At 41.3% G+C, this 26,947-nt stretch overlaps 3 protein-coding genes and 1 long non-coding RNA gene across 33 annotated transcripts in view; 2 read left to right on the forward strand and 2 right to left on the reverse strand.

The window, feature by feature from the left end:
• The window catches only part of arhgef2 (rho/rac guanine nucleotide exchange factor (GEF) 2), a 35,045-nt gene extending 28,044 nt beyond the window's left edge, over window positions 1–7,001 (forward strand). The window contains exons 19-22 of one of the 2 annotated variants that reach the window (XM_049583873.1): window positions 793–843; window positions 960–1,226; window positions 2,175–2,337; window positions 2,635–7,001. In XM_049583873.1, coding sequence (XP_049439830.1) covers window positions 793–843; window positions 960–1,226; window positions 2,175–2,337; window positions 2,635–2,684 — 531 coding nt within the window. In that variant the 3' untranslated portion in view covers window positions 2,685–7,001. The remainder of the gene's footprint in view (window positions 1–792; window positions 844–959; window positions 1,227–2,174; window positions 2,338–2,634) is intronic. The other variant, XM_049583874.1, reaches the window with a different exon arrangement.
• A 1,899-nt stretch (window positions 7,002–8,900) lies between these two features.
• Window positions 8,901–22,730, forward strand: LOC125893952 (tropomyosin alpha-3 chain-like). 3 transcript variants are annotated; one of them, XM_049584984.1, is made up of 9 exons: window positions 8,901–9,222; window positions 12,538–12,687; window positions 12,912–13,045; window positions 13,159–13,276; window positions 13,998–14,068; window positions 15,058–15,133; window positions 20,701–20,763; window positions 20,842–20,911; window positions 21,691–22,730. In XM_049584984.1, the coding sequence occupies exons 2-9, from the start codon at window positions 12,550–12,552 to the stop codon at window positions 21,771–21,773; spliced, it is 753 nt and encodes a 250-aa protein (XP_049440941.1). In that variant the 5' UTR covers window positions 8,901–9,222; window positions 12,538–12,549; the 3' UTR covers window positions 21,774–22,730. The 3 variants fall into 3 exon arrangements, with proteins under 3 accessions (XP_049440941.1, XP_049440940.1, XP_049440942.1); XM_049584983.1 differs by lacking the exon at window positions 15,058–15,133 and adding an exon at window positions 18,976–19,051; XM_049584985.1 differs by lacking the exon at window positions 15,058–15,133 and adding an exon at window positions 18,976–19,051 and having other exon boundaries at window positions 12,541–12,687.
• On the reverse strand, window positions 19,161–20,704 carry LOC125893954 (uncharacterized). 26 transcript variants are annotated; one of them, XR_007449963.1, is made up of 7 exons: window positions 20,379–20,704; window positions 20,310–20,346; window positions 20,128–20,259; window positions 19,839–20,013; window positions 19,637–19,763; window positions 19,462–19,498; window positions 19,161–19,429 (listed from the first exon to the last, which is right to left on the reverse strand). It is a non-coding gene; the product is annotated as an uncharacterized LOC125893954 (long non-coding RNA). The 26 variants fall into 26 exon arrangements; XR_007449969.1 differs by having other exon boundaries at window positions 19,839–20,082; window positions 20,115–20,152; window positions 20,235–20,271; window positions 20,322–20,704; XR_007449960.1 differs by lacking the exon at window positions 20,310–20,346 and having other exon boundaries at window positions 20,128–20,246.
• A 1,577-nt stretch (window positions 22,731–24,307) lies between the features above and the next one.
• pmvk (phosphomevalonate kinase) lies at window positions 24,308–26,669 on the reverse strand. 2 transcript variants are annotated; one of them, XM_049584987.1, is made up of 5 exons: window positions 26,491–26,669; window positions 25,697–25,760; window positions 25,336–25,488; window positions 24,666–24,795; window positions 24,308–24,537 (listed from the first exon to the last, which is right to left on the reverse strand). In XM_049584987.1, exons 1-5 carry the CDS (start codon window positions 26,583–26,585, stop codon window positions 24,383–24,385), a joined length of 597 nt encoding a protein of 198 aa, XP_049440944.1. In that variant the 5' UTR covers window positions 26,586–26,669; the 3' UTR covers window positions 24,308–24,382. The 2 variants fall into 2 exon arrangements, with proteins under 2 accessions (XP_049440944.1, XP_049440943.1); XM_049584986.1 differs by having other exon boundaries at window positions 24,666–24,831.
• Window positions 26,670–26,947: the final 278 nt, after the last annotated feature.

Here is a 26,947-nt window from a genome sequence, read left to right on the forward strand (position 1 = left end):
GCGTCAGTGTTACGCTGTAGGGAACGTGAGAGCAACAGTGACACAGCAAAGAGAATGAGAGAGCGTTGGTATTACACTATAGGGAACAACAGAGCATCAGTGTTACGCTGCAGGGAATGACAGAGAGTCAGTATTACACTATAGGGAACAACAGAGCCTCAGTGTTACGCTGCAGGGAACAACAGAGCGTCAGTGTAGGGAACGACAGTGCGTTGGTGTTATAATGAAGGGAATAAAAGAACAAAGATAAAATGATCCTGCACTGTAGCCTGTATGCAATGAGCAGACAGCGTGTTGTTAGTGGTGTAGAGTCACGACCACACTAACATGTAACCAGACCAAAGTGACATTTACTGTTCAGTGTGCTGCAGCTTCAGCTAATTAGCTTTCTCGCGTGCTAAATGAGGTTAGAGCTGCATTTTTCCTCAGTGAATGTTTGTTTGGTGGCTCGTTCAACAAGCTAAGATGTGTCTCTTGTGTTGTGTAGTTGTGGTGTGGCTATTAGTGTGACCATCTGCTCTGATACAACGCTGATGTTACGCCTTTATGCAACATTTGATTGGCTGTATCAAAATAAGGTCATCTAACTAGATAAATACTGGAACAATATTTTGTCGAATTAATGCAAATTAATAATTTGACTACAGGACAAATGATTTACAGAGCAGATATGTGTGCCATATCAAACAATGAAAACTGTTTATTTCAGTTGGGATTTAACAGAATTGAGTTGCACCCAGTTTGTGTCCAATCAGAGCAGTCACTAACATCTTACACCTGTCCTCTTCACAGGAAGTCTGTCAGCGACTGGTCAGTCTGAGCACACAGCTTCACGCCCTGCAGGTCTGACAACCCAAAGTTATCTTTTCTACATATGATCACGATGAAGATGATTGATGTTTTATTCTACTGTACATAAAGTGACACGTCTGTCCTCTGACCCACTGACTCCGCTCCAGGCTGCTGTGATTCGTCAGGATTCTATCCTGGAGCTGTTTACCAAAACAGGCCCCGTCCCCAACCCCACTCCAGGACCCCGCCTCAGTCGGTCAATGTCGCGGGATACAGGACTGGATGCCAGCGGGGAGGCGGTGCTGCTGCGACGGCAGGTGGAGCTGCTGCAGGAGGAAGTGACACGGCTACGTCTGAAGGGGGAGGACCCAGCGAGAGAGGGCGCAAAGCTAGGCACCAACGGAGAGATCAGTGATGTCATCAAGGGAGAAAAGGTAAGTTCAGGTGTTTCACAAAAGTGAAGGTGTCAAACCTAAACTAAGCTACGTTAAGGTAAAATAAGCTAGGCCAAAATAAAATTAACTCAGCTATGAAAAGCTATAATAAGCTTAACTAAAATAAGTTGAACTATAATCAGCTAAGCTAAAGTAAGCTAAACCAAGCTACAATAAGTTAAAGTAAGCCAAACTAAACTAAAATAAGTTAAACTGAAATAAAATAAGCTAAACTAAAATAAGCTATGATAAACTACAATAAGCTCAAATAAAATAAGTCAAATCACAATAAGCCAAGCTAAAGTAAGCTGAAGTAAGCTAAACTAAACTAAGTTAAACTGAAATAAGATAAACTAAGCTACAATAAGCTTCAGTAAGCTAAACTAAAATAAGCTAAGCTAAAATAAGCTACAGTAAACTGAAGTAATCTAAACTAAGCTATGATAAACTACAGTAAGCTCAAATAAAATAAGTTAAATCACAATAAACCAAGCTAAAGTAAGCTGAAGTAAGCTAAACTATGATACGATAAGCTACAATAAGCTAAACTAAGCTACGCTTCACTAAAACAAGTTAAACTAAAATAAGTGAAACTAAGTGACAATAAGTTGCAGTAAGCTCAACTACAATAAGTAATATAACTAAAATAGGATTAACTAAGCTTAACTGAAGTAAGTTAAACTAAAATCAGCTAAGCTAGAGTAGGCTAAACCAAGCTATAATAAGCCAAAGTAAGATTAACTAAGCTACGATAAACTACAATAAGCTAAACTAAGTTATGCTAAACTAAAAGAAGTTAAACTAAAATAAGCTAAGCTAAAGTAAGCTAAACTAAGGTACAATAAACTAATATAAGCCAAACTAAAATAAGCTAAGCTGGAGTTAGCTAACTGAACTAAACTAAAATAAACTTGACTAAAGTGAGCTAAGCTAAGTTTTCCGTGTCAGCAGGGGAGCAGAAGGCGCGGCAGCAGGGAATTGGAGTCCCGCCCCCTTGCACCATTGGCCAGCCAGGATCCAGTTGACCAATTAGACGGTGTCCAGGAGGGAAATGAGGAGGAGGAGGAGGAGGAAGTGATGCGAATCTCTCCTCGCTCTGACAGCCCCAGAGGTCAGTACAACTCATCAATAAATGTTAATTATTTTAGAACTGAAAATATTGTGTCACTGTAAAAATAAGAATAATGTTAAATTTGATTATAATTATGATCACGTGATGACATACAACCCTTATTCTAAAGAGTTTGGACATTGTCGAATGTAAATAGAAACAGAATGCAATGATACATACAGTACAGCGCCTCTCCCTGCACTGTCATTTTGTGTACTTTAAATTGTGCAAAATTAAAAACATAAATCATAAAATCATGTTTGTCACCATGGTAACCTGTGACCTCTGACCTCTCAGACCTGCAGGACATCCCAGAGGAGAGCGAATGTGGAGCTGATCCCAGTTAACATCACACCTGTGACTGATGACCTCAGGGACCTCTGCTGATGTCACAGTGATGTCACTGACAGACTTTTACACAGAAAGCTGGAGCTGGAGGTGACATCATTTCCTGTTTTACAGAAGCGTTTTAGACCCAAACAGACTTCTGATGTCGTACTTTTGCTCCAAAGTGTTTTCTGAACGTTGCTGTTAGGTTAGAAACATGAAGTGTAACCGTGCCACCTGTTTACATTATCACGTTGGCTGGAGCCCTGCCCACATGTGCTGGAGTGGGTGGGGCTTTGTATCAGGAAGGCGGGGTTTAAATTGTGTCGTAGGAACTGTTTTCTTTTTCTGTCTGGTTCCCTTAGTGAAACTCAAAGATGAGACACCACACTACATTACCCAGAATGCCTTTGGATATCAACAACTTGAGTCACAACCTGCTGTTATGATCTGTGTTATGACACAGTTTTCTTCTTCTGAGAAACAAACAGTTTAAACTGTATTTATATGGTAACTTAAAACTAAAAGTAGTTTACATTAGAGATATTCTGTAGGATTTTTAGGCTAAGAGACTCAAATTTGTGTTTCTGTCATGTGTGAAACCAAAAAAACTTATTTTTAAAATTCAGTAACAAAGTTTGGGAGCAAGTAAGTAATTTATACGTTTACAGAAATCTTTCCAGGATTAAACAAGTGAGTCAGTTTTTAAAGGATCACAAAGTTTAGTTTGTATCAGCAATAAATAATAAAAAAATAATCTTCCACGCCTTTCAAAAGTTATCAGCCCGTTAACGGTCAGTGTGCAGGATTTAGAGGCATCTATTGGCAGAAATGGAATATAATATTCATAACTAAGTTTACATTAGTTTATTATCATGTGAAAATAAGAATTGTATTTTCGTTAGCTTGGAATGAGCCGTTTATTTCCACATACAGAGCAGGTCCTCGTGCATTTCTACAGCAGCCCGGAACGGACAAATCAAACACTGGCTCTAGATAGGGCCTTCGTTTTTTTGTGTTTTCGCGCTGGCTACCATAGTGCTCCTACAAGCTTGGCACATGGGAGAAGTTTCAGTTCCATAACCTCACCACTAGATGTCACTAAGTCCTGCACACTGGACCTTTAAATGTCTGCTATCAGTTGTTATCACTGCCAGTATGATGCCACCTATCAGTGGGCCAAAACATGCATATCCAATTACAGAAATGGTCACAGTTTGGTTAGGTTTTGGAAATAATCATGGTTTGGGTTAAAATAAGTACGTTTTATACACTGTACGGTGTCTCTCTGAAAAAATCAAAATGATTATAGCCTATAAAAACGATAGTACGTTACGTAACTCAAGTTACATATGCATGTTTTCTAGGACTGACAAAATATCATGTTAATTTCGCTAAATTAATCACAGAAAAGAAAACGTGTTAAAAACATTAACACTGATCGTGTTCTGTGGTGCACTTTGACCCTGTGTATCGTTGAAGGCCACAGTGGCTTTGTTACATGATGACGAGGTGATGCTGCTTTGCCCTGTGAACGGAACATTTACATTTAAAAAACGCCCAGATGGAGCTGTTGATAGAAGCACTGTTCTCTGCTGTGTCTGCAGTAAGGAATATTCGAGAACTTCAAGCCTGAAATATCACCTCAACGCAGCATTTTGTAGCAAACCTTGACATCCTCTGATGCAAGTGCTCGCAGCCAGCCTCGTTAAGCCACACTTGACCAGGCGTTCAAACTGAGTAAGTCTACCTGTGACCGACTAACTCACTCCCTGCAAAATGGACTGTCGAGCAGTTTGGGTGTTAAGAGGACAGAGGGACAATTGTGTCCAAAATCCCGCAGCTTTACTTCAACACATCTGTCAAAATTCATTTGAATTTAAATGTTTAAATACTTTCACAGCAAATATTGATGCATGCGGTTAATTTAGATTAAACAAACACAGAGTATGTGGTTGATTAGATAAATTTTTTTAATCGCTTACCTACGCATGTGTTAAAGTATGTTACATATGTGACTCCTCCAGTGCTACCAAACAGTACATGTAAATATAGGAGGTAGAGTAGAGCCATACCGCCTCAGATCTATGCTCCTGATGACAAATGATAACTGTCAGTTAACGGGCTGATGACATTCAAAGTGACTGACTGATGGCGGTGATGATTTTCATGGATGCATGAAGAGAACTGGAGATAGCGTTTGAGGCGAGGCCCTCTGCGTTCCTGTGAAAATTGCTCAGTGGCGCATGAAGCTGAAAACGTTTGACTTCCGAGGTGTTAAATTACCCGGATCTTCTGTATCAATGGGTCCACAGAGCAGGTGCACTACAGACCTCCACCGGTTTAGCGGCTAACTTTAGGTTTAGCCCTTCGCTCATTTAAATAAGGGATAAAATGATTTAATGGTGCGGCTCTTTCAGACATTTGAAATGTTATCTGACTGAATGGATCAAATCCTGATAGTGAAAGAAGAAATTTCGTGGGGGTTGTTACGCTTATAAAAATGTAACCAGTGATTTACAGACATCTCTTTCACAATGTAAGTTTAGGGAAAGGTAATTTTGCACCCAATGGTCTTACATTTCAGTTGTAATTTCACTGTTTGGCCACTATGAAAATTGCCGTTGTGGGGCCTGGTGAGTCTCCACAGAGATCTGACTCAATTTTGGGGGGGGGGGGGGGGGGGGGGGGAAGGAACAGGAAACTGTTTGCTGTCTGACTGAAACATGAGATCACTGCTGCAGCGCTCCTAATATGTCTGATAGCATGTTAGCATGTTAGCGTGGCTGTTTCCTTTATAGCCTACTTGTGTAAACTTGATCGTATATTGTCTTATTGATTGGTTGGTTTTGACCAATGTTTTTTTTTTTTTATTTTATTGAGAACATGTTTTATATTAACCAAAACACTTTATTGACAGTATTTACTGATGAAGAACAGCAGCAGTGTTTCGTACAGATGTGATGTTGGTGACTCCGGCCTCTGTCTCCATGTTTTTCAAAACAGATATTTTCCTCTGTGTTTTGGGCTCTCGTCCACAAACAGAGTTTCAGGTCACTAAAAATTAGATTTTTTGACCTTCTAAGGTGCTGATTTTTCTAAACTCCAGTTACTGTGTATCAGGACACAACAATGGCACACAACCGGCCTGTGTACTTTTACCCTGTCGTTAGTCCACATGAGTCACATTTCAGTTTCACCATAGCACTTTGGGTCGTGAACCAGAAAGATTTTTATAAAAATAGGAATCAGATTTTGATAAATAGATAAGTAATTTATTTCTATTGGTTTACTATTGTTTAACTTGTCCAAAATAAGCTTACTGCAAATGCTCAGAATCTTCTTCTTTGGTATTTGACCGACTGGCCTGGCAAGTGTTTGGAGTTGATTTTACATTCTTGTGTGGACAGAGACATTTTGTAAAATGAAGGTGGACATTTTTTTCTTTTAACCTTTTGAACCCTGGAGCGACATCGCTTTTCTTGGGCTGCTTTCAGACGCCTTTCGCAAGTATTTAAATGCTGAGCCTTGAGCAAAAGGTGAAAGAAGAAATGACCCAAAAAATTAGCAAGAAATTAGTAAAAAGAGAGAATTAAAAACAAGAAAATCGGTTTTTAAAAAAAGCAACAAAAAGAAAGTTAAAAACAAACAAACAAGGAAATTACCTGGAAAGAGTGCTTAGAAATTTTAAGAATTCTGTAACATAATTTTAAAATGTAAAAATAACAACTTTTTTTTTTTTTTTAAATAATTTTCTAAACCTATTTTTTTCCAATTTGTGGGACAAGTTCCTATGTTTTTAAAACAAATCAAGTCACTTTCCTCAGGTTTTAAAGGGTTAACAGAGGGGATAAATATCTGTTTTGAAAAATATCCGCATACGACAGGGCCTACGTCTCACCAGAAATAATGTGTGAAAGTTTCTTGATGCAAACTTTCAACATCTGCTGCAAATTCCTAAAATATTTTATAATGACTTTAAAACATAACGGATGAAGGAGCACCGTCATGATGGGCACTGCTCTGTTTCCACTGTCTGAGTTTAGTTTGTGAATTTATATCAAAGATGACGCTGATGTCAGCGTGAACGACGACTGCTGGATCCACGTCTCACATTCAGGTTGTGACTGTGGGATGTCTGACAGCAGTTTGAAGACTTTCCTTAAACTAAACTGATCTGGAGTCAGCCACAGAAGCTTCTTATTTTAATGTAGTTTTTAAATAGTAGAAATGTCGAACTGAAGTTAGTGTCTGTATAAAGATTTGATCAGAAAACTGTAAATGATTTTTGCTGTAAGTTTATTGTTTGTATGTGTGCTCATTATAAATCTAATCAGCTGGATAAAAAGTCGATGGTGGTGTTTTTATTTCTGGAGATTTAAACCATAGAATAGGGGAGACCGGGTGTGGTTGTAACATTTTTTGTCTCAGCATCTAAAACCCCAATTCCAAAAAAGTATCAATATCTGTATTAGTATTAATATATTGTGTGTATTTCGTCATTGTGTAATTTTTAATTCTTCACTCTTGTTGTTACCGTGGCAGCGGGGCAGGTAGTAACACTCAAAGTTCTTCTGTGATATAGCTGGAGACCTTGGAAACATTGCTGTTTTTAGTAGAAATATAAAGATACTTCATGCCAAAAACTGAGAGCTCTGACACATGCGCTGTCTAAACTATAAATCAAAGCAAAATGCAGTGATATATAAATCCTTTTTGGCCTAAATCCATTTAAATACAGCACAAAGACGAGATATTTAATGTTCAAACTGTTAAACTTCATTGTTTTTTTTTTAATATGCACTAATTCTGAATTTGCTGCCTGCGACATGTTACAACAAAGTCGGGACAGTGTCATGTTTCCCACTGTGTGACATCACCTTTTCTTTCAACAACACTTAGTAAGTGTACGGGAACTGAGGACACGGACTGTTGAAGTTTTGAAAGTCAAAAATTTTCCCATTTATGCTTCATTTATGTTGAGACTTCAGTGTCTCAACAGCCCGGGGACTCTGTTGCAGTGTTTTGCGCTTCATTATGCACCATACATGTAAAACAGACAGGTCTGGGCTGCAGACAGGTCAGTCTGGTACCTGCACTCTGTCACTACGAAGCCACGCTGACGGAGCATGTGCACAGTGTGTCTCAGTGTCCTGCTGGAATAAGCAGGGACGTCCCTGAAAAAGACGTCGTCTTGATGGCAGTATATGTTGCTCCAAAATCTGTATGTACCTTTTAGCGTTAATGGTGCCTTCACAGATGTGAAGTTACACATGATGCCATGGGCACTAACACACCTCCATACCATCACAGACACTGGCTTTGAACTTTGAGCTGGTAACAGTCTGGATGGTCCTTTTCCTCTTTAGCCTGGTGGACTGGTCAGACCACAGCAACTGGTCTGATTAGCTCTGCTCAGAGAAGTGGGCGCTGTTTCTAGATGTTGTTGATATCTGGCGTTCACTTTGCATGGTAGAGTCTGAACTGTCATTTGTAGATGCAGCAATGTGTTCAGAGACAGTGGTTTCCAGAGTGCTCCTGAGCCCATGTAGAAATATCCTTTATGCAGTCATGTTGGTTTTAACGCCCTGCCATCTGAGGGGTCAAAGGTCATGGGCAATTAATACTGGTTTTTAGCTTTGCCCCATAACACTGAATCTTTTTTATATTATGATTGTAGATGGTGAAATTCTAAATTCTTTGCAACTGCATTGAGAAACGCTCTTAAACTGTTAGACTGTTTGCCCCACACAGTTTTTCACAATGCGGTGAACCTTGCCCCATCCTTGCTTGTGAACGACTGAGGCTCTCGAGGATGCCCTTTAATACCCAGTCATGATACAGTCCTGTTACCAGTTTACCTGTTTAACTGTGGGGCGTTTCAAACAAGTGTTTTTTGAACAGTACACAAATTTCCCAATCTTTTGTTGCCCCTGTCCAAACTTTTTGGGATGTGTTGCAGGTATCAAATTCAGAATGAGTGTATATTTACAAAAAGCAATAAAGGATACTAGTTTGAACATTAAATATCATGTCTTTGTGCTGCACTCAAGTGAATATGGTTATAAAAGCTCAAAGGATAATATACAGTCGTGTTTGTCAAAATATGACAAAACGTTAAAGATATTTCTTAACAACCACTTTGGGTAAAAAAGAGATTTATTCCTGTTAGTTATGTTTTAAATCACTTTAAATTTGAAAAGATCCTCGTTGTCGCGTCACTTCCTGTGGAGGGAACTTAACCTGGAAGAAGGTGGAGTCCTCCTCAGTCGGGAGTTGGCTGGATGAGGTAGCGGCTGAAACTAGAACCAGAACCAGATTCAGGACCAGAACCAGCGGGACGTGAACCTGACAGCAGGACCACCTAACTCTGAGCCACGAACCCGGTTCAGACCGACAACGAGCCGCAGTGTGTCCGCTGTTTGTGAAACTTTCTTCGGTAACTCGCCCAGTTAGCCCGCTAACGGCTAGTTCACCTGCCTGCTAACAGGGAAGTGACGGTGTCAGGTGAAGTCGGACTCCAGCAGCAGGTGTCTTTTCTCCAGAGGACTCAGACAGGTGAGAGCAATCGCTCAGGTACACATCACCTGCTTTCTGTCGGCTCTCCGAACACTGGGCGCTAGCATGCTAACAGGCTAACAGGGCGGTGGTCCCCTGTTAGCATTAGGAGCTAACGTGCTAATTACAGAACAACAACACGTCACACTGACAAATTATACATGCAAAATATATAGCAAATATATAATACAACTTGCCTTAAATATATAATGGTATTTTAAGTAGCTCTGTGACGTGACATACAGTAAATGTACAATATAATATTAAATATAAATTAGAATGTGCAATAAGCATAATATTATTTAAATGTATAATAATGATAATATACAATAAATATAAAATTGTAGGAGCACGTAAGCGCCCTGATCTGTAATTAAATAGGAATTAATCTTTGTCATGTTAGGGAATCCACCCAGAAGGTCAACAATTTTTGACCAACCACCCACACACATACACACATACTTACACACACGCACATACACCACGCTGCTGCAATAGCTACTCATGGTTGTGGATGTCACTGTTTGTTTGTTGGGAACCTGTTGGAGTTGGACTGCAATGCTTAACTGGAAACTTTGTGTCAGACATTGATTTATCAGTGGCTTAATATAGTAATATAATATACAATAAATATATTATAATCAGTGAGTTACCAGACAGATCAGCATAGAACAGACATATACAACATACAGGTGCTGTAAATACTATATATGACAGCTGTTTTATTAACACACAGGAGACAGTGTTACTATAATAAACTTTGTTTCAATTATTCTATTTAGTTCAGTCACTTTAGTTCAGACACAAGCAATTATTCTGTGACAGTATACATGTTTTAGTGAAACGTTCCAACACCTGTGAACATGTTGATGTAAACATTTTTAAGAATCAGTGAACAGCGTTGTTGACTGACACCCAGCAAGACCATTCTCATCTCCTTCAGGTTTTTCAGGTTTAGTGGGACAGCTGGTGATGTAACTGATTTGATCTTATCTGAAACAGTGAGTCAAATAATCAGCAGTAGACTGACAGTACTACACTATTAATCTGCAGCTATTTGATTTTGTCAATTAATAGTTCAAGACATTTGTCAAACAAAAATGACCAAATTTGACTTATTTCAGCTTCTGATATACTTTCTTTTATTTACCTAAAGAAAAAAACTCAGAAATTATTTAGGAAATTCTTTTTTACAGCCCTAAACAGGACATAGGTTCTTCAAGATAATTAGATATGCAGTTAAAGGTGCAGTTGTGTTTATAAAATAACATTTTAATCAGTCGCTGGTTTTAATTTGTTTAAATACTAAATACAGCAGAGTCAAACTGAAACTAAAATCTCTTGTTTAGTCTCTATAATCAGTTTTGTGAATGTGAAACTAAAGTCTGTCCATATTTAAACTGTAAAAGCTTTATCTTGTTCTCAGGTGTGGTTTAAATACAAACAGTAAGTTCATGCAACAATAAAATCAGTGACCTAATTCAGGGCTCCAGACTAACTGCTCCACTTGTAGCAGTGCTGCTCCCCACTGAAAATATTAGGAGCACCACTTAAACCAACATGCAATGCAACACATTTATATTTTAGCCATTTTAATGTTGGCCTGATAAATACTTTAGTCATAAATAGACATTTTACAGAATTACAATGTGCTTTTTATTTTCTGGAAACTTTATTTTATTAGATAAATATCAGATGCTGACATAATTTGCAGTTGAAAAAAGGTAATAAATTGCAATATATGTTACCACAATACTCAGTAGAGTTGGCTTGATTTCCTGTTATGCCGGTTCGGGCTGGTGCACAAGCTAATACCGGTTTGTATTTATATAAACAGGCTGAACAGGAATTGGTCATTATGGAATGTATGGCAAATTTAAAAGTCGCCTCCATCAGCAACCTGTGCTGATGACGTCGTTCAAGTTGCACTGTGTTAGTAATAAGCAATATGACAACTTGATGAACATTATCTTATGTTTATAAACAGATTAATAGAGCCTCAGTGTCTGACAGGTGGTGGGTGACCTGAGCATGGCAACATGAAGGAGATTAAATTTCAGTAGAGTTGGGAGGGGCAGAGCTGCACACGCTGCGTTTGTTTACTAGAAAGTTCATGTGATGTTTGGGTTGACGAGAGGAGACATGACAGTATCTTAAGAAAACTAGCACTGCAACATGTGTGCTGTTTTTATCTGAACTTTTGTCAGATGCTGTTTCTATTTATTCCTTTTGCTTGCTTTGAAAGTGCCACAGTGGAGTTGAAATGCAGAATTATTATTAGAAGTAATGTGTTCATGTTTGCAAAACATGAAGTGCATTGGACTGCCTTTAAAAAAAAAATAGAATAAAACTGAATGCCACCAGCTTGCTGTTTTTTCTCACAGTAATAAGTATCTCATTCCTAAAATGTTGAGGCAGAGGGTACTGTCTGTAGCTCTGGTTGAGGGTGAGAGGCTGTTGGAGAGGGTGGATCACGGGGAGTACCGCCAGTTGGTCCAGGAGCTTCTCCTCCATGATGGACATTTCCAGATATATTTTAGGATGACTCGGGCAGTTTGATAACCTGCTGTCTATCGTCGGGCTGTACAGCTCTGGGTATCCAGCAACCACTACCACCAGTTTCTCCTCCATTGTTTACCAACTGTGAACTTGTTTTCGTGACCACCACAGAAGGCCTGCCTCTCAAATCATCCGATTGGACAACGGGGGGAAAAAAGATGACGAAAAAAGCAATGACATGGAGCGCTTTTGCGCTCTGATTTGAAGTTTCAGAGCACTCTGGCAAAAATGTCAGGTGCATAGAGTGCAGAAACACGAGGCGCGTCGCAACGCAAAAACAGAGAGCAAACGGCTTCATTCTCATTAAAATCAATTACAGTTAGAAAATGCTTTCTGTGTGATCAGGGTTTAACTCTTCTATGTCTCTCTCGTCGCCTCAAAACACACATGAACCTTTAAGTAAACAAACAGCTTGCGCCGCTCTCCCAACTCTACTGGAAAACTGGGTTGCTGATATAAGCTACTTTTTAATTTGCCTGAATGTGTTGTAATGAAAAATGCTGGTTCAGCTAGTTTGCATTAAATCAAACTGGTTTAAGCTCGTACACCGGACCGGACCAGCACAACTGGAAAGCAACCAAACTGTAGTTCCCAAGCTAGGTGTCTGCCAGAACATGTTTTCTATTGTAATGTTCAAAAGCCACTTTATTATCCTCATACTGTACAGTATGTGTGTTCATGGTGAAGGAGGAACATGTAGATCTGTTAGACACATTCACTGCATATAAATACTGATGGCTAATGCTCCTCCTGCAGTAGAAGACGAAGATGACGAGCGGGGGATTGAACAGCATCGATGCAGTGAAGAAGAAGATCAAAGTGCTGCAGGAGCAGGCGGAGGAGGCAGAGGATCGAGCTGAAAGACTGCAGAAGGAGGTGGAGAAGGAGAAGAAGGGCAGAGAGGAGGTACACACACACACACACACCTACCTGGGGTCTGTCAGGTTGTGTCAGATGCTTTGAATACTTGTATGTGTTGAAAGAGGAATGTGAGGTATGTTGCAGGTGACGAGACTGCCTGCTCTGTGGTACTCTGTAGCAGAAGTGGTATGCAAGCTGTACTATAGTGTACTGCAGTAGAGAGGTGAACCCGACTGTGAGTTGTCTTCTCCCTGCTGTGTGTCTTGTAGGCGGAAGCGGAGGTGACGTGCCTCAGTCGGCGTCTGCAGATTGTTGAAGATAGTCTGGATCAAGTTCAGGAGAGACTGACCACTACCCTGCTTAAACTGGACGAGGTGGAAAAGGCTGCAGACGAGAGCGAGAGGTCTGACACACCTGAGACACATCTCAAACTCACCTACAGGTTTCAGACTTTATTTCTCAAGCGAGGCCAGACAGACTGATGAATTTCTTCCTCCCTGCCTGTCTCCTTGTCAGAGGTATGAAGGTGAAAGAGAACAGAGCTCTGAAGGATGAAGAGAAGATAGAGCAGCTGGAGAGTCAACTGAGAGAAGCCAAAGAGATTGCTGAGGAGGCCGACCGCAAATATGAAGAGGTACATTTACAACACCTGTAATGTTATATATTATACTAGAGACACAGAGCTGCTCCTCTGTCTGTTAAAGCTGTCTGTTAATTAGTCTATGAAATTAGTGCAGTTGCACATGTGCAGTACAGCACAGTGCTGCATGTGTGAGAGACAGAACTGCTTGATTGTTTGCTGGTTTGTGTGTGAGGTGCATCATAGTGCGCTGCCGCTCTTCTTGGTAGCTGTAGTCTGTTGCGTGACACTGGGACAGTGCCTGGATGCAGGCAACAGATGTGTTACAAAAACGCAGCGACATCACAGATGTTTCATGTACAAGACGTATATAACGAGGACAAAGTGCCGCGCTGCCGGCTTCAATGCAAGGCAACGCTGCCTCACCACTTTGCAGCCATAAATTTTTATATACAGCAGAACAGGCAGCATAAAAGGGGCTTCAGAGAGACGTTGTAGCGAATACAAACATGTCATACTCTTGACGTTTTACTTCTTTTAGTTTTTGTAACTTCTGTCCAGCTGCTTCTTGTTGTGCCGACTTCCTTTGTCTCTGATTTTACACGCTGTTTGTCTGTTTGTTGTTATAAATGTTAATTGAATATCAAAGGGACAAGAGTCAAACCCTGACGCTGATTTGATGTGTACTGTCTCTTTAAGAGAACATGTATACAGATCACCTGTATAAACATCACATGTCAAAGAGATCTATGACATCATGTTGTGTGTTTGACAGATCGCTCGGAAACTGGTGATGGTGGAAGGAGACCTGGAACGAGCTGAAGACAGAGCCGAGCAGGGAGAAAGGTCTATAACACACACACACACACACACACACACACACACACACACACACACTTACTGTAAAACAGTAGCTCAATCCTGAGGGACCTTGCTTGGGGAAACTGAGGGCTGCTGCTTCAAGTGCTGGCAGGATCAGGTACTGCGTGTGGACTGGTAGCTTGAGAAGTGTCAGGTACCAAACCCCCAAATGGACCTTTTCCACAACGGACATCTTGACACGTCATAGTAGGAAATGCACAGATGTATTTAATAACACTAATGGTTGCTGCGTATCACTTAGTGGAGCCCCTGATATCGTGCATGCTCGCTGACTGGAAAAGTTAACTGGGACACTAAATGGACCTGAGTCACTGTTAATGTTATTGATTTCACCTGTGCTTTCCCTTCTGTGACAAGTCGAAATGTCTGCTGTGACAAAGGTCTGTGCTGAGGGTGCTGCGCTGGGGCAACCAATCATTCTGATACATGTGTGTAAATAAGACAATAAAAACAATAAGAACATTGTCATTATGATTATTTTACACACAGGTGCATGTCTAACAGCTGCTTACAGCATGAAGCTGCTGCTGCTCTGATACTGCTGACAGACAGACAGGTAGAGACAGAGAGACAGGTAGATGAGACTAATCACAGTCTGATGTTTGTTATCACCACAGAGGTCTGATATTATATAAATATCTTCATCACAAAGTCAGGTGTGAGTGTGAGCGGTTATTATAACCTAGTTATGAGTTTTTATAACTTGTAATAAGGGTCAGAGTCAGTGGTGTAGTAACAGCTGATGTTCCTCAGCAGAATGTGCATGTGATATCACCAATAATCCGACTGATGACCTCATAATGATGTCATACTGCTCCAGTAACAGTGCTCTAATTTTACTGCATCCATCCATCTTTCTCTTCCTGTCTGTTTCCATGGAAACATGTTGATGCTGCTGCTGCATGTCCTGCTGCGTGTCTTTCTGCCTGTCTGGCCATCTGTATGTCTAATAGTAAGGTTCGGAGGTTGGAGGAGCAGTTGAGGGTTCACGACCAATCATTGAAGAGTCTGCAGGCATCTGAGGACCAGGTACTGAGGGTCACCTGACCCCCCCACTCACCTGCTGTCGTTTAAACAGGAGAAGCTCCTTCTCCTGACCTCCTGCCGCATCCTATGACCTCTGACCTTAAGCTGCTGCTTCAGCTCCTCCTCCTGCTGCTGCTCGCTGCATGACTTTAACCTGCCACAGGCACCAAACTACACACCACACCTGTCCCACAACAAACTACACACCACACCTGTCCCACAACAAACTACTAGGGGTGTCACGATTCTCCAAATCCTCGATTCGATTTGATTTTCGATTTTAGGGTCACGATTCTATTCAATTCTCGATTATTTTTTTTTTTCTTTTTCTTACAGCACAGAGGCGTATGCCATTTTTAGATTAGTCTAGTTTACGATCATTGGTTTATTCATTAAATTTTGTACAGTAAATCTTATTTCAAAAGATGGGCTACATATGTGATGCAATTTCCATTATTCTTGTGGAATGTATCACATTAGGCACTAATGGTCAAATTTAAATAATTTATTTACAATATAAAGGTAACAATCTTGTTCTCAGTCAAGTGGAAAACAAAAAACAAACAAACATAATAACAATAATAATAACAAAAATGAGAAGTCACAGAGGGTGCCTGCCATCTAGTGACTCTTTTTGGTTACAGCAGTGTGCACTACTCTTAAAATAACAATGTGCAACAAAACAAAATAAATAAATAAAAATATAACAGTCATGTCCAAAGTCATGGAACAATTAGAGCCTTAACAAACTATATCCTAAAAGTTGAACATAAAAAAATAAGTATCTTTCTATCTTTTTCTTTAACAAAGATATGTTGTTATCTATATCTGGAGAGAGAGATGCTCTTTGAGTTATCAAAATATGAACTATTTACATATTTATGGCCAGACAAGACAACTGTTATTTTTACATTTTCAAGTTTTTCTTTAAGAAGATGAGAATGTCCACATTCTCTGGAGAAAGGGCTGCTCTTTGAGCGGTCACAATGTCCCCTGCTGTGGAGAACACTCTCTCATTTGCCACACTTGTTGCTTGCACAGCAAGATAATGTTTGGAGAGCTTGGACAAATTTGGGTACTGATGCTCATTGTCTTTCCACCATTTCAGTGGATTTGCATCTCACAGAAATGACTTTAGCCATCTTGTATAGCTCAATCTCCTCTTTGACTCAGACCATGGTTTTGGTGTTGATGATGCAGTGTGGGCTGTGCTGAAAAAAAAAAAAACACCAAACAGTTCACTGAGTGCTGTTCTCTTTGCTGGGAGGCTGCCTTCACTGGTTGCAGCAGTTTCTGGGTCCTCTGCAGGGTTTTGGCTGGTCCCTTATCCTGAGGCCTGAGTCTATAAAAGACAAGGTCACACAAAACAGCTGTTTAAGGTAATGAAAAGGCACATGTGACACTTAGGTGTGACGACAACAACAACAAACAGAATGTTGTTATAATTAATGAAATATTAAAATGCAAAATGTGAATATATTTAATAAAAGATAACTACTTGTCAGAATATGAAATTTATCATTGTGTTTTAACTATAAGATGAATTTGCATCATTATTAATTGTTGACATTTCATCACATTAATTTCAATTGGCCACATACCTGTGTGGGATGCTTTTGCAGGATTTTCTCTGCCAGACTGTTGAAGATCTCATTCCGAGAGGGGTCATCCAGATGGGGTAAAGACTTGAACCGAGGATCCAAGGCAGTGCTCTCATTCAGGAACTGTTGAAGTCTGGGATCTGAATACCTCCCTCCAATGTTGGTTGCTATAGCAGATTTAACATCCTTCACAATCTGTGAATCCGTGTCACTGTGTTTCATTGATGTGAGAATGGTGTGTTTGAGTGGCAGGACCATAGACACAGTTGGCTGCTGTTCTGAGCTCAGTAGAGTTGTGACTGTTTTCAGGGGCTTCAGTACCTGAACCACATCTTCCAGAACAGTCACATCTTGATCAGAGAGTGTGATGAGATCTTTGGCACTCTTTTTAACGTCTTTCTCTGTGAGTGCAGAATAAACAGCAGCTTGTTGCTCTGAGTAGTGTGTGAGCATGTCATAGCTGGAGTTCCACCTTGTAGTGACATCTTGAACCAGCTTGTGAGGAGGAAGCTGGAGCATCTCTTGTTTGGCCTTTAAGGCAGCTGCTGCAGTCGTGCTCTTGTGAAAAAAGGTGACCACCCTCCTGACTTTGCCCAAAAGACGAGAAATTTGGTTTACTCCCAACCCCTTCTGGGATGCCAGGTTCACTGTGTGCGCAAAACATCCTATATGTGGTGAGAATCCAGCTGCATTTGAGGCATTGACAATGTTTTTGGCATTATCTGTGGTCACAGGGATGGTTGTATTTTGTCTGGACTGGACTTTCAATCTCCCAATCATTGTTGACGTAGTGTGCTGTGACGGTGATGTAACTCTCAGTTGCTCTTGAGGTCCAGCCATCTGTTGTTAAGGCAACTAACTCTGCATTGTTCAGACCCCCCAAAACTTTTTCTTTAACGTCTTCATACATGGAGGGCAACACTTTTGTTGTAAGATGCGACCTGCTGGGCATACTGTAGCGTGGCTCAAGTACGCTAAATAAATGTTTAAATCCAGCATTTTCCACCACCGAATAAGGCTGCAGGTCTGCTGCTATAAATATCCCTATAGCGTTAGTTACAGCTTTTGCGCGAGCTGAGGTCTGTGGAAGTTTTATTGCAAATGAGGATGGGATAGTTGGCTAGACCAGTGATGGTGTTTTCCCAGTTGTCAAATCTACATCTTTGTGATGCCGGCGAATGTGTCCTGCCATGTTCGTAGTGTTTCCCGTGGCCGGGTATGGTACACGCACATAGCATATCTTACACACTGTGGTCTTCTTGTCGACAACGTTCGCGTTGTTGACATAACTCACCCGGAACGCAAAATATTTCCACACTGGTGATTTAAGAGAAGCAGGAGCGGCTTCAAGCTCTGGTGCCGCGTCTCCTTTATCTGCACTTGCCATGGTGTAATAAACTGCAGGTTAGCTAACTAGTGGCGTTGGCTAAAATGTGCTGCGTCGTCATGTGCTTTTAACTCTTTGCACACCTCCCTGATGTATGTAAACCTGGGGGGAGGGGGGAGGTGATCGTCCATCCTCTCTTTGATTTTGATGCTCGAGACCATGACGTAATTTCGATCAATTTCGATAAAAAATCGAAATCGTGACACCCCTACAAACTACACACCATACCTGTCCAACGACAAACCACACACTATACCTGTCCAACGACAAACTACACGCCATACCCGTCCAGCAACAAACTACACACACCTATCCTGTAACAAACTACATACAACACCTGTCCCCCAACAAACTACACACTACACCTGTCTGACATGAAACTACACACAACACCTGTCCAACAACAAACTACACACGTTTGTCCGACACCAAGCTACACAGCACACTTGTCCCAAAAGCAAACTACACACATCGCCTGTCCGACACCAAACTACACACAATACCTGTCCGACATGAAACTACACACCACACCTGTCCAACAACACCTGTCCAACGACAAACTACACACAATGGCTGTCCGACACCACACTACACGCAACACCTGTCCAACGACAAACTACACACAACACCTGTCCCTCGACAAACTACACACAACACCTGTCCCATAACAAACTACACACAACACCTGTCTAGACACCAAAGTACATTAAAGTTAGCCTTAGAAGTGTTTAAGTAACCATAGTAACTGAGTTTAAGTTTTTTCACTAAACCAGCTCTCTCAAACAGTCCCAGACACCAAATAACACAACTCACCTGTTTGACACAATCTATCGTCTGATTTGACCTTTGACCTGCAGCAAGAGTCGAATGTTGGAGGAGGAGATGAAAACTCTCTGCACTAGTTCAAAGTCTCTGGCGGCCCAGGCTGAGAAGGTAGGAGGAGGAGGTCCAGTTTGAACACGAGTGTTTAACTGGTGTTTTTGGTTCAATATTTCACCACCCAGTATCACTGATGGGTGTGGTCAGACCCAACAGTGATGTCACAGTGTACCAACACACTCAGCTCTACGATTTATACATCACTGCAGTAAGGTTAGAGGTCAGCCGATGCTGTCATTGTCATCACATTTAAAAAGTGAGTTTACCTGTATTAAGAACAGCCAGCCTGTTCCTAATAAACTGACCTGCTACACTCACCTGTTAGTTGTTAGCTGACCTGTTAGTTTTTAGCTGACCTGTAACAATCACCTGTTAAATGACATGTTACACTCACCTGTTACACTGACCGGTTAGCTGACCTGTTACACTCACCTGTTAGCTGTTAGCTGACCTGTAACAATCACCTTTTAAATGACCTGTTACACTTACCCATTAGCTGACCTGTTACACTGACTGGTTAGCTGACCTGTTACACTCACCTGTTAGTTGTTAGCTGACCTGTTAGTTTTTAGCTGACCTGTTAGCTGACCTGTAACAATCACCTGTTAAATGACCCGTTACACTTACCCATTAGCCGACCTGTTACACTCACCTGTTAGCTGTTAGCTGACCTGTTACACCCACCTGTTAGTTGACCTGTTATACTCACCCATAAGCTGACCTGAAACACTCACCTGTTAGCTGACCTGTTACACTCACCTGTTAGCTGTTAGCTGACCTGTAACACCCACTTGTTAGCTGACCTGTTACACTCACCTGTTAGCTGACCTGTTACACTCACCTGTTAGCTGACCTGTTACACCCACCTGTTAGTTGACCTGTTATACTCACCCATAAGCTGACCTGAAACACTCACCTGTTAGCTGACCTGTTACACTCACCTGTTAGCTGACCTGTTACACCCACCTGTTAGTTGACCTGTTATACTCACCCATAAGCTGACCTGAAACACTCACCTGTTAGCTGACCTGTTACACTCACCTGTTAGCTGTTAGCTGACCTGTAACACCCACTTGTTAGCTGACCTGTTACACTCACCTGTTAGCTGTTAGCTGACCTGTAACACCCACCTGTTAGCTGACCTGTTACACTCACCTGTTAGCTGTTAGCTGACCTGTTACACCCACCTGTTAGTTGACCTGTTATACTCACCCATAAGCTGACCTGAAACACTCACCTGTTAGCTGACCTGTTACACCCACCTGTTAGCTGACCTGTAACACCCACTTGTTAGCTGACCTGTAACACCCACTTGTTAGCTGACCTGTAACACCCACTTGTTAGCTGACCTGTTACACTCACCTGTTAGCTGTTAGCTGACCTGTTACACTCACCTGTTAGCTGTTAGCTGACCTGTTACACTCACTTGTTAGCTGACCTGTAACACCCACCTGTTAGCTGACCTGTAACACCCACTTGTTAGCTGACCTGTTACACTCACCTGTTAGCTGACCTGTAACACCCACTTGTTAGCTGACCTGTTACACTCACCTGTTAGCTGACCTGTAACAGTCACCTGTTTGCAGAAGAGAAATTAAAGCTTCTTTCACGATTTGACTTCAAGGTGTCCTTTACCTAATAAGCTGATGTCTGTGTGTCAGTCCACCTGGTTCTCTGATTGTCTGTCTCTGTCTTGCTCTCAGTACTCTCAGAAGGAAGACAAGTACGAAGAGGAGATCAGGAGCCTGACCAACAAACTCACGGAGGTGAGACACTGACTCCTTGTTTGTGTTCATTTATTACCTGTCGACCTCCTGTTTTTACCCGTTAATTTCCTGTTGCAGGCTGAGTCCAGAGCTGACACTGCGGAGCGTTCAGTTGCCAAACTGGAGAAAACCATCGACTGTTTGGAAGGTGAGAGAGTTTGTTCTTCTGTCAGTATTTAATAATAATAATAATAAGCAGTGGGGGCACCCAGTATTTATCATTTTTTGGATGTGCCTGCTGTTTTTTGAGTCCTCAGTTTGTATCAACAACCTTTTAACCACAAACTCCAAGCAGCCACCTCCACAATGGAAGCCCCCTTCCCTGCCATATGAGCCAACTCACTACCAGGTGTTGATCAGTTGACAGCTTTGCTCCTCTTTTCAAGTGTCCAAGACACATGGACGCAGATCTGATGATACAACCACAGAGTCAATCATCAGTCTTTGGCCTTGGGTGTTCTGGTACCAAGTACACTTATGAACCACCCTGTGCTCCAACATGGTGTTCGTTATGGCCAATCCATGACTAGCACAGAAGTCCAATAACAAAACACCACTCGAGTTCAGATCAGGCGGGTTGTTTCTCCCCTATCAACCCCCTCCAGGTATCTGTGTTGTTGCCCACAGTAGCGTTGAAGTCCAAACAGTAGAACTAGAGTCCTCAGACAGTATCCCCTCCAGGATACCACCCAGAGACCCCAAGAGGGCCAGGCACTCTGAATTGCTGTGTGATGCATAGGCACAAACAACAGCCAGAGACTTCCCCCCATCGATGCGATCATTAGCCCTGTGGGTCCATCACTTGCACCTGTCTGTGCAAGTGATGGACCCACAGGGCTAATGATGATTATTAAATATTAAAGAACAAATTACAAAGTAATCATTAAAATGTCCCGAAGTAATTGTCAATTGATCTTTTTGTTTCAGAGGCTTTGACTTCGGCCAAAAACGCCAACATGGAGCTCCAGGCGACTCTGACTCAGACCATGGACGAGCTCAACTCCTGCTGAACCTCCCCCTCTGCCTCTCCCCCACTGCTCCTCCCACCCCCCTCTGCTGCCTGACAAGTGGACGTCAGGGACTCCGTGGCCAAATCATTCCTATGACTCCTCCTCCTGTCCTCCCACTCTCACTCCCCTCACCTCCCCTCTGCTCTCCTCCTGGTGGACGTTTGGGAGGTTAAACATTCCTCCCCCTGCTTCTTACCCCCACACCCCCCCTCCTCCCCCTGCTGGCTGCTTGGTTGACATCAGGAAACATTCCCCCTCCTTCTTTGACCTCCTCCCCCTCTTCTGCACCTCCTCTCCTGGTGGACGTGAGATAGGAGACAGTGCCCCCCCTCCACGTCCTCTTCTTAATGATTCCTGCTTTCACACATTCCTTCTATGATTTTTAAAGTCTTATTTGGAGTGTTGCTTTAATTTACTCCTCGTGTCTGGAGGTCCACCTCCCTCCCAGCTTTCTTCCTTCTCGTCCCCCCCTCCTCACTCACTGACAGTGCCAACTCCCCCCACCTCCCCCTCCTCAGTATTATGTGCAGGAGGCCAGACAAGGAGCTATAAGGGAGTTTAACAGTGACTTACAGCCATTCCCTCGTAAATAACTAATGAACGACTAACGAAGTATTTGTCTTAATGGTTTGTTGTTACTTTGTTAATGATTAATTGACTGATTGATTTATAGAGCAGACATCCTGTAAGCCAATGATCTTTAGTTTGGTTCCTGGGGGCGTGGTTTGATGTAGCCAATCACAAAGAGGCATTCCACTACCGTGCATGGTAGTCCAGGGGCCAATCACAGACACAGTCGACCTTTTCCCTGATGACACAAATAAATGAAGTTTAGAAATGTTTTTACCCTGAAGCTGGTGATGATGTCATCACTGTGCTGATGTCACAGCTCATTGTAATTAATCATGAGACAGGATTTTATAAAATAAAAGCACCGTTACAGGTATTTAGGTCCAAGCTGACTCACTGTGGTTTTTTATTCATTATCAGACATATCTGTCTGAGACCCGAGTTTTTGTTTGATATGCATTTTTAAATTCTCCTGGCTATTTGGGATCAGTAGGACCCAGTAAGTATAGAAAACTAAACATTTTTAACAATAATTAAGTCCCAATGTCCTCAAAAGAGTACTTTCTAACTAACAGTGTCTCAGCTTGTTACTGTTGCTAAAACTGGTCAAATTTGTTGATCAAAGTACAAACATTAAAAATAAACAAGTGTCAACCGTAAAGTGTGATCAGGCTACTACCACCAGACGACACAAAAAAGTGTCTATGAACAAGGACAAAAGGTCTAAGTTAAATTGAATTAAGAATAAGGTCAAGTAAACTCAAAATGTGATTTCCTCATATGAGGACACAGGGTCTCAGGAGGATACAAGTTTGTTTAATTAATACCAAAACATTTATTTTATTTTTTCAAAAATTTAAAAAGTAACTGCAGTAAAATGTACAAGTATGTATCATAAAATAGAAATACTTAATTGTAATTGCAGTAAATGTACTTCGTGACTGTAAATGGTTTCTGCAGATGTTGCTGAAACAAAATGTTTAAGAAAGATATTCAAATATGATCACAGAGTTAAATTCAAAAGTCCACTGAAAAAACAAACAAAAAAGGACAGATTAGAAAAATTGCTCATGATTACAAATGTACTGTAAAACTTAATTAGTAGCCCGGGCTGTTATTTGCTGATATCACTATGGTCAACAGGCCTATATTTGGGACAGGCCTTTAATTCCTTTCACACAGAACTGTTGCTCAGCAAAGATGGGAAATACGATTCATTATACGATAGCTCTACGATTTATTTAAACCAGTATGAATATTGCTTGTATAAACATTAGGCTTCAGATAATATATCAATTATGAATCATTCATTTGATCTAGCTCCAGCAGACGGCACTTTACACCACTTCATCCTGTTAAAACATCCTCACAACTTGGATTAATTTTTAAAGAAAAAGCCTTTTGATTATTTTGTTTAGAGGATCCTTAAACACTAAAGGAAAATGAACAACTTAAATGGTAATTGAGGAATGGACACACAATTTAAGGTGGTCACTAACCAGGCTTTATACATCTGAAGAACTTCTATTTAAAAATGAACTGCCTGGCAACCAGACCAGGCCTCTAACTGAGACAGGCCTTTTTTTGTCAAAATGTGCAGCTACACCAGGCTAGTGAAAAGGACTGGGCGTTAAAGTTTTTACGTGTTTTTTTTTTTAATATTTATTACATTATTTATACCATTTATTGCTGTTAACTCAGTTAAATATTTTATCTCATTCTAGAGCTGCAGTGATTAATCAGTTGTCTGATTGTCAGTTCTGTTAATCCATTGTTAAATTAATCAGATGGATTTGATAATTGATTAATGGCTTCAGTTTGCAGCTTCTTACATGTGAATACGTTCTGGTTTCTCTACTCTGTGACAGTAAACTGAATGTCTTTGGGTTATTTACTTCCTGAAAAGAATCTCCCATCAGCCTTTGCTTCAAGTAATGATGTAAACAACCTGAGAGTGACGGAGCTGCAGACTTAGAAAAACTTTATTGATCATCAAGGAGAAAACAGTGACATTCATCAGTTATCAATAAAACTTTTGCTCAGTGCGATGAAGATGATGAGGATACTTCCTTGGCTAGCTTCAGGATTGGCTGCAGCTGCTCTTCTAACGAGGGGGCGTCTGCGTCATTAGTGATCACCCAATCAAATTTAACCCCACTGTCCAACCCGCACTCTGACTCTGCATCATCCACACCTGAGAGACACACAGGGAAATGAGCAAACTGTTACGTTTAAAATATGTTTCCCTGTTTCTCTTGTTGCCTTTAATCACGTTTGTTAAACATGATGTAATGTTACTGAAAGACAGACAGGTAATCTTACCTGGGGAGAAGCTCCACCCCCTCTGTTGGCGTGTTTTCTCTGAACATTGAACTCTGACACTTTGAGTCTGTCGAGGAAACTCCGACCAGAACCACTGCAGGTCTGACAGCCGCCGCGCATCACTCACCACCTGACCAATCAGAGAGCAGAGAGCATCACTCACCACCTGACCAATCAGAGAGCAGAGAGCATCACTCACCACCTGACCAATCAGTAGATATTTAGCTCACATTAAAAACCTCCTGAACACTGAAGGACTTCTAACCAGGAGAAGTTTCAGCTGGTTGTAATGTGCAGTCTTCACCACTAGATGTCTCCAAATCTTAAACACTGTTCCTTTAACATTAGATTTAAGTTGTGTCTAATGTGTTGTTTTCTTATCGACAGCTTGCAAAGGTTAATCTTTGGAATATTAAAGATTAGCTCAACAGAAATGTTACAGCTTTGTTGTTGGTAGAAGAACAAATGTTTGTAACAGATCAGCTGTAGCCTGTTCTCCTTATACAAGATTAAACTATAAACAATGTTGTCAAGGTAAACGAGGTAAACTGGTCTGATGCCACAGTTTGGCCCCATCAGAACAAGCTGCTGGTCTCATAATCAGCTTCAAATACACAGAGAAACATTGAAGAAGAAGAGGCGGTGACCTCAGGGATGGATGGTGACATACCCAGACAGGTTGTTGTGCTCCTCTGGTTGCTAGGCGACAGAAGAATCCGGGGTCCTCGCGTCGCCGAGCTTCTCCCCAACGAATCATATCAGCCCGATACTGCTCCTTATAAAGACCAGGACCCAGCAGCTGGTCCAGGTCCAGGCCGTGCTCCTGTGGAACCAGCAGACTTAACATGACTAATCAGAACCAATAGAACTAACATGACACATCAGAGCCAACAGACCTAACATGACTAAGCAGAACCAACAGAACAAACATGACACAGCAGAACCACCAGACCTAACATGACTCAGCAGAACTAACATGACTCGCAGCAACTGAGTGATGTGTTGTGTGTGTGTGTCAGCAGGTGTCTCACCTGAGCGTACTGCTGTTTGAGAGGTCCAGACAGACGCAGGATGCAGCAAACATCAGGTCCTAAACTACAGAAGAAGAAGAAACAGGTAAACTTCATACAGGTGCAATAACAAAATCTACAGAAGAAGAACCAGGTGAGCTGAGAAACATTAGACTAATCTGAAGAAAGTCAGACATAAAATACTACAGTAATCTCACATAAAGTACTTAAGTATTCTCACAGAACGCACTAAAATAATCTGACAGAAAGTACTGAAGTAATTTCCCAGAATGTACTGCATTACACTCAGCGAAGTAATCTGACAGTACCACAACAATATGACAGAAAGTACTGCAGTAATCTATAAAAAGTACTGCAATAGTTTGACATGGAGTACTGCAGTAGTCTGACAGAAAATATGTCAGTAATCGGACATAAAGTATTGCAGCAATTTCACAGGAAGTACTGCAGTAATCTGAAAGAAATGTAACAAAATTACAAAGAGTATTCAGTAATCTTACAGAAAATACTTCAGTAATTGGACATAAAGTACTGCAGTAATCTGACAAAGTACTGAATTAATCTATTACAAAGTACTGCAATGAAACAGTTACTGCAGTTTTCTGATCTCAGGTCAGAGCTTCAGTTTCGTCACAAACAAAAACAGATTTACAGAAATAAATAATCAATAAAGTTAAATCGATAACTGATCAGAGACTCACAGAGCAACAAACCACTGACAGCAATCACTGATTAATGATCAGGATCAATACTGTTCACTAACAGGCAGAAACAAACCACCCGGACAGTTTTACCGGTTGTGGATCAGGTCCGTCACATAATCCTTTCCGGACTTCCGCTTCCCGCTGAAGACCAGAACTAGTTTGGGTTCACAGACTCGATCCTCCATCTGTCATCAATAACACCTATCGATATCTGTTGCTGATCGATCCGCTGCTGCCTCTTATCATCATCTCCGTGTTCAGACTGTCGGACCACACTGGACCGGTACCGTAACTGCCCGAGCAAACAGGAAGCACTTCAAAATAAAACCACTGCCAGCCTGATTTTAAAAACACAACATGGTTCACCCACATCAGTGATCGATATTAAACTGATCAGATATTGTTTAGGAGACATGTAAAGTTTGTTTGTGGGGAGGAATCAGAAAAATACTGGAGTGTTTTTCTGAAGGCGCAACATGTTAGAGACATTACGGTAACATGTGATCATCGTCACAGTGTGGACTGAACCACCGCAGCTCACAGAGGG

Source organism: Epinephelus fuscoguttatus, linkage group LG8, assembly GCF_011397635.1.
Source record: "Epinephelus fuscoguttatus linkage group LG8, E.fuscoguttatus.final_Chr_v1".
NCBI classification, from domain to species: Eukaryota; Metazoa; Chordata; class Actinopteri; order Perciformes; family Serranidae; genus Epinephelus; species Epinephelus fuscoguttatus.

Coding starts and splice junctions, on each gene's coding strand:
- LOC125893952 (XM_049584984.1), top strand. CDS start 12,550: ATGACGAGCGGGGGATTGAACAGCATCGATGCAGTGAAGAAGAAGATC. Junction 12,688..12,911: donor AGAAGAAGGGCAGAGAGGAG/GTACACACACAC, acceptor TGTGTCTTGTAG/GCGGAAGCGGAGGTGACGTG. Junction 20,912..21,690: donor AACCATCGACTGTTTGGAAG/GTGAGAGAGTTT, acceptor TTTTTGTTTCAG/AGGCTTTGACTTCGGCCAAA.
- pmvk (XM_049584986.1), bottom strand. CDS start 26,585: ATGGAGGATCGAGTCTGTGAACCCAAACTAGTTCTGGTCTTCAGCGGG. Junction 25,761..26,490: donor ACGGACCTGATCCACAACCG/GTAAAACTGTCC, acceptor CTTCTTCTGTAG/TTTAGGACCTGATGTTTGCT. Junction 24,538..24,665: donor GGGGTGGAGCTTCTCCCCAG/GTAAGATTACCT, acceptor TGTGTCTCTCAG/GTGTGGATGATGCAGAGTCA.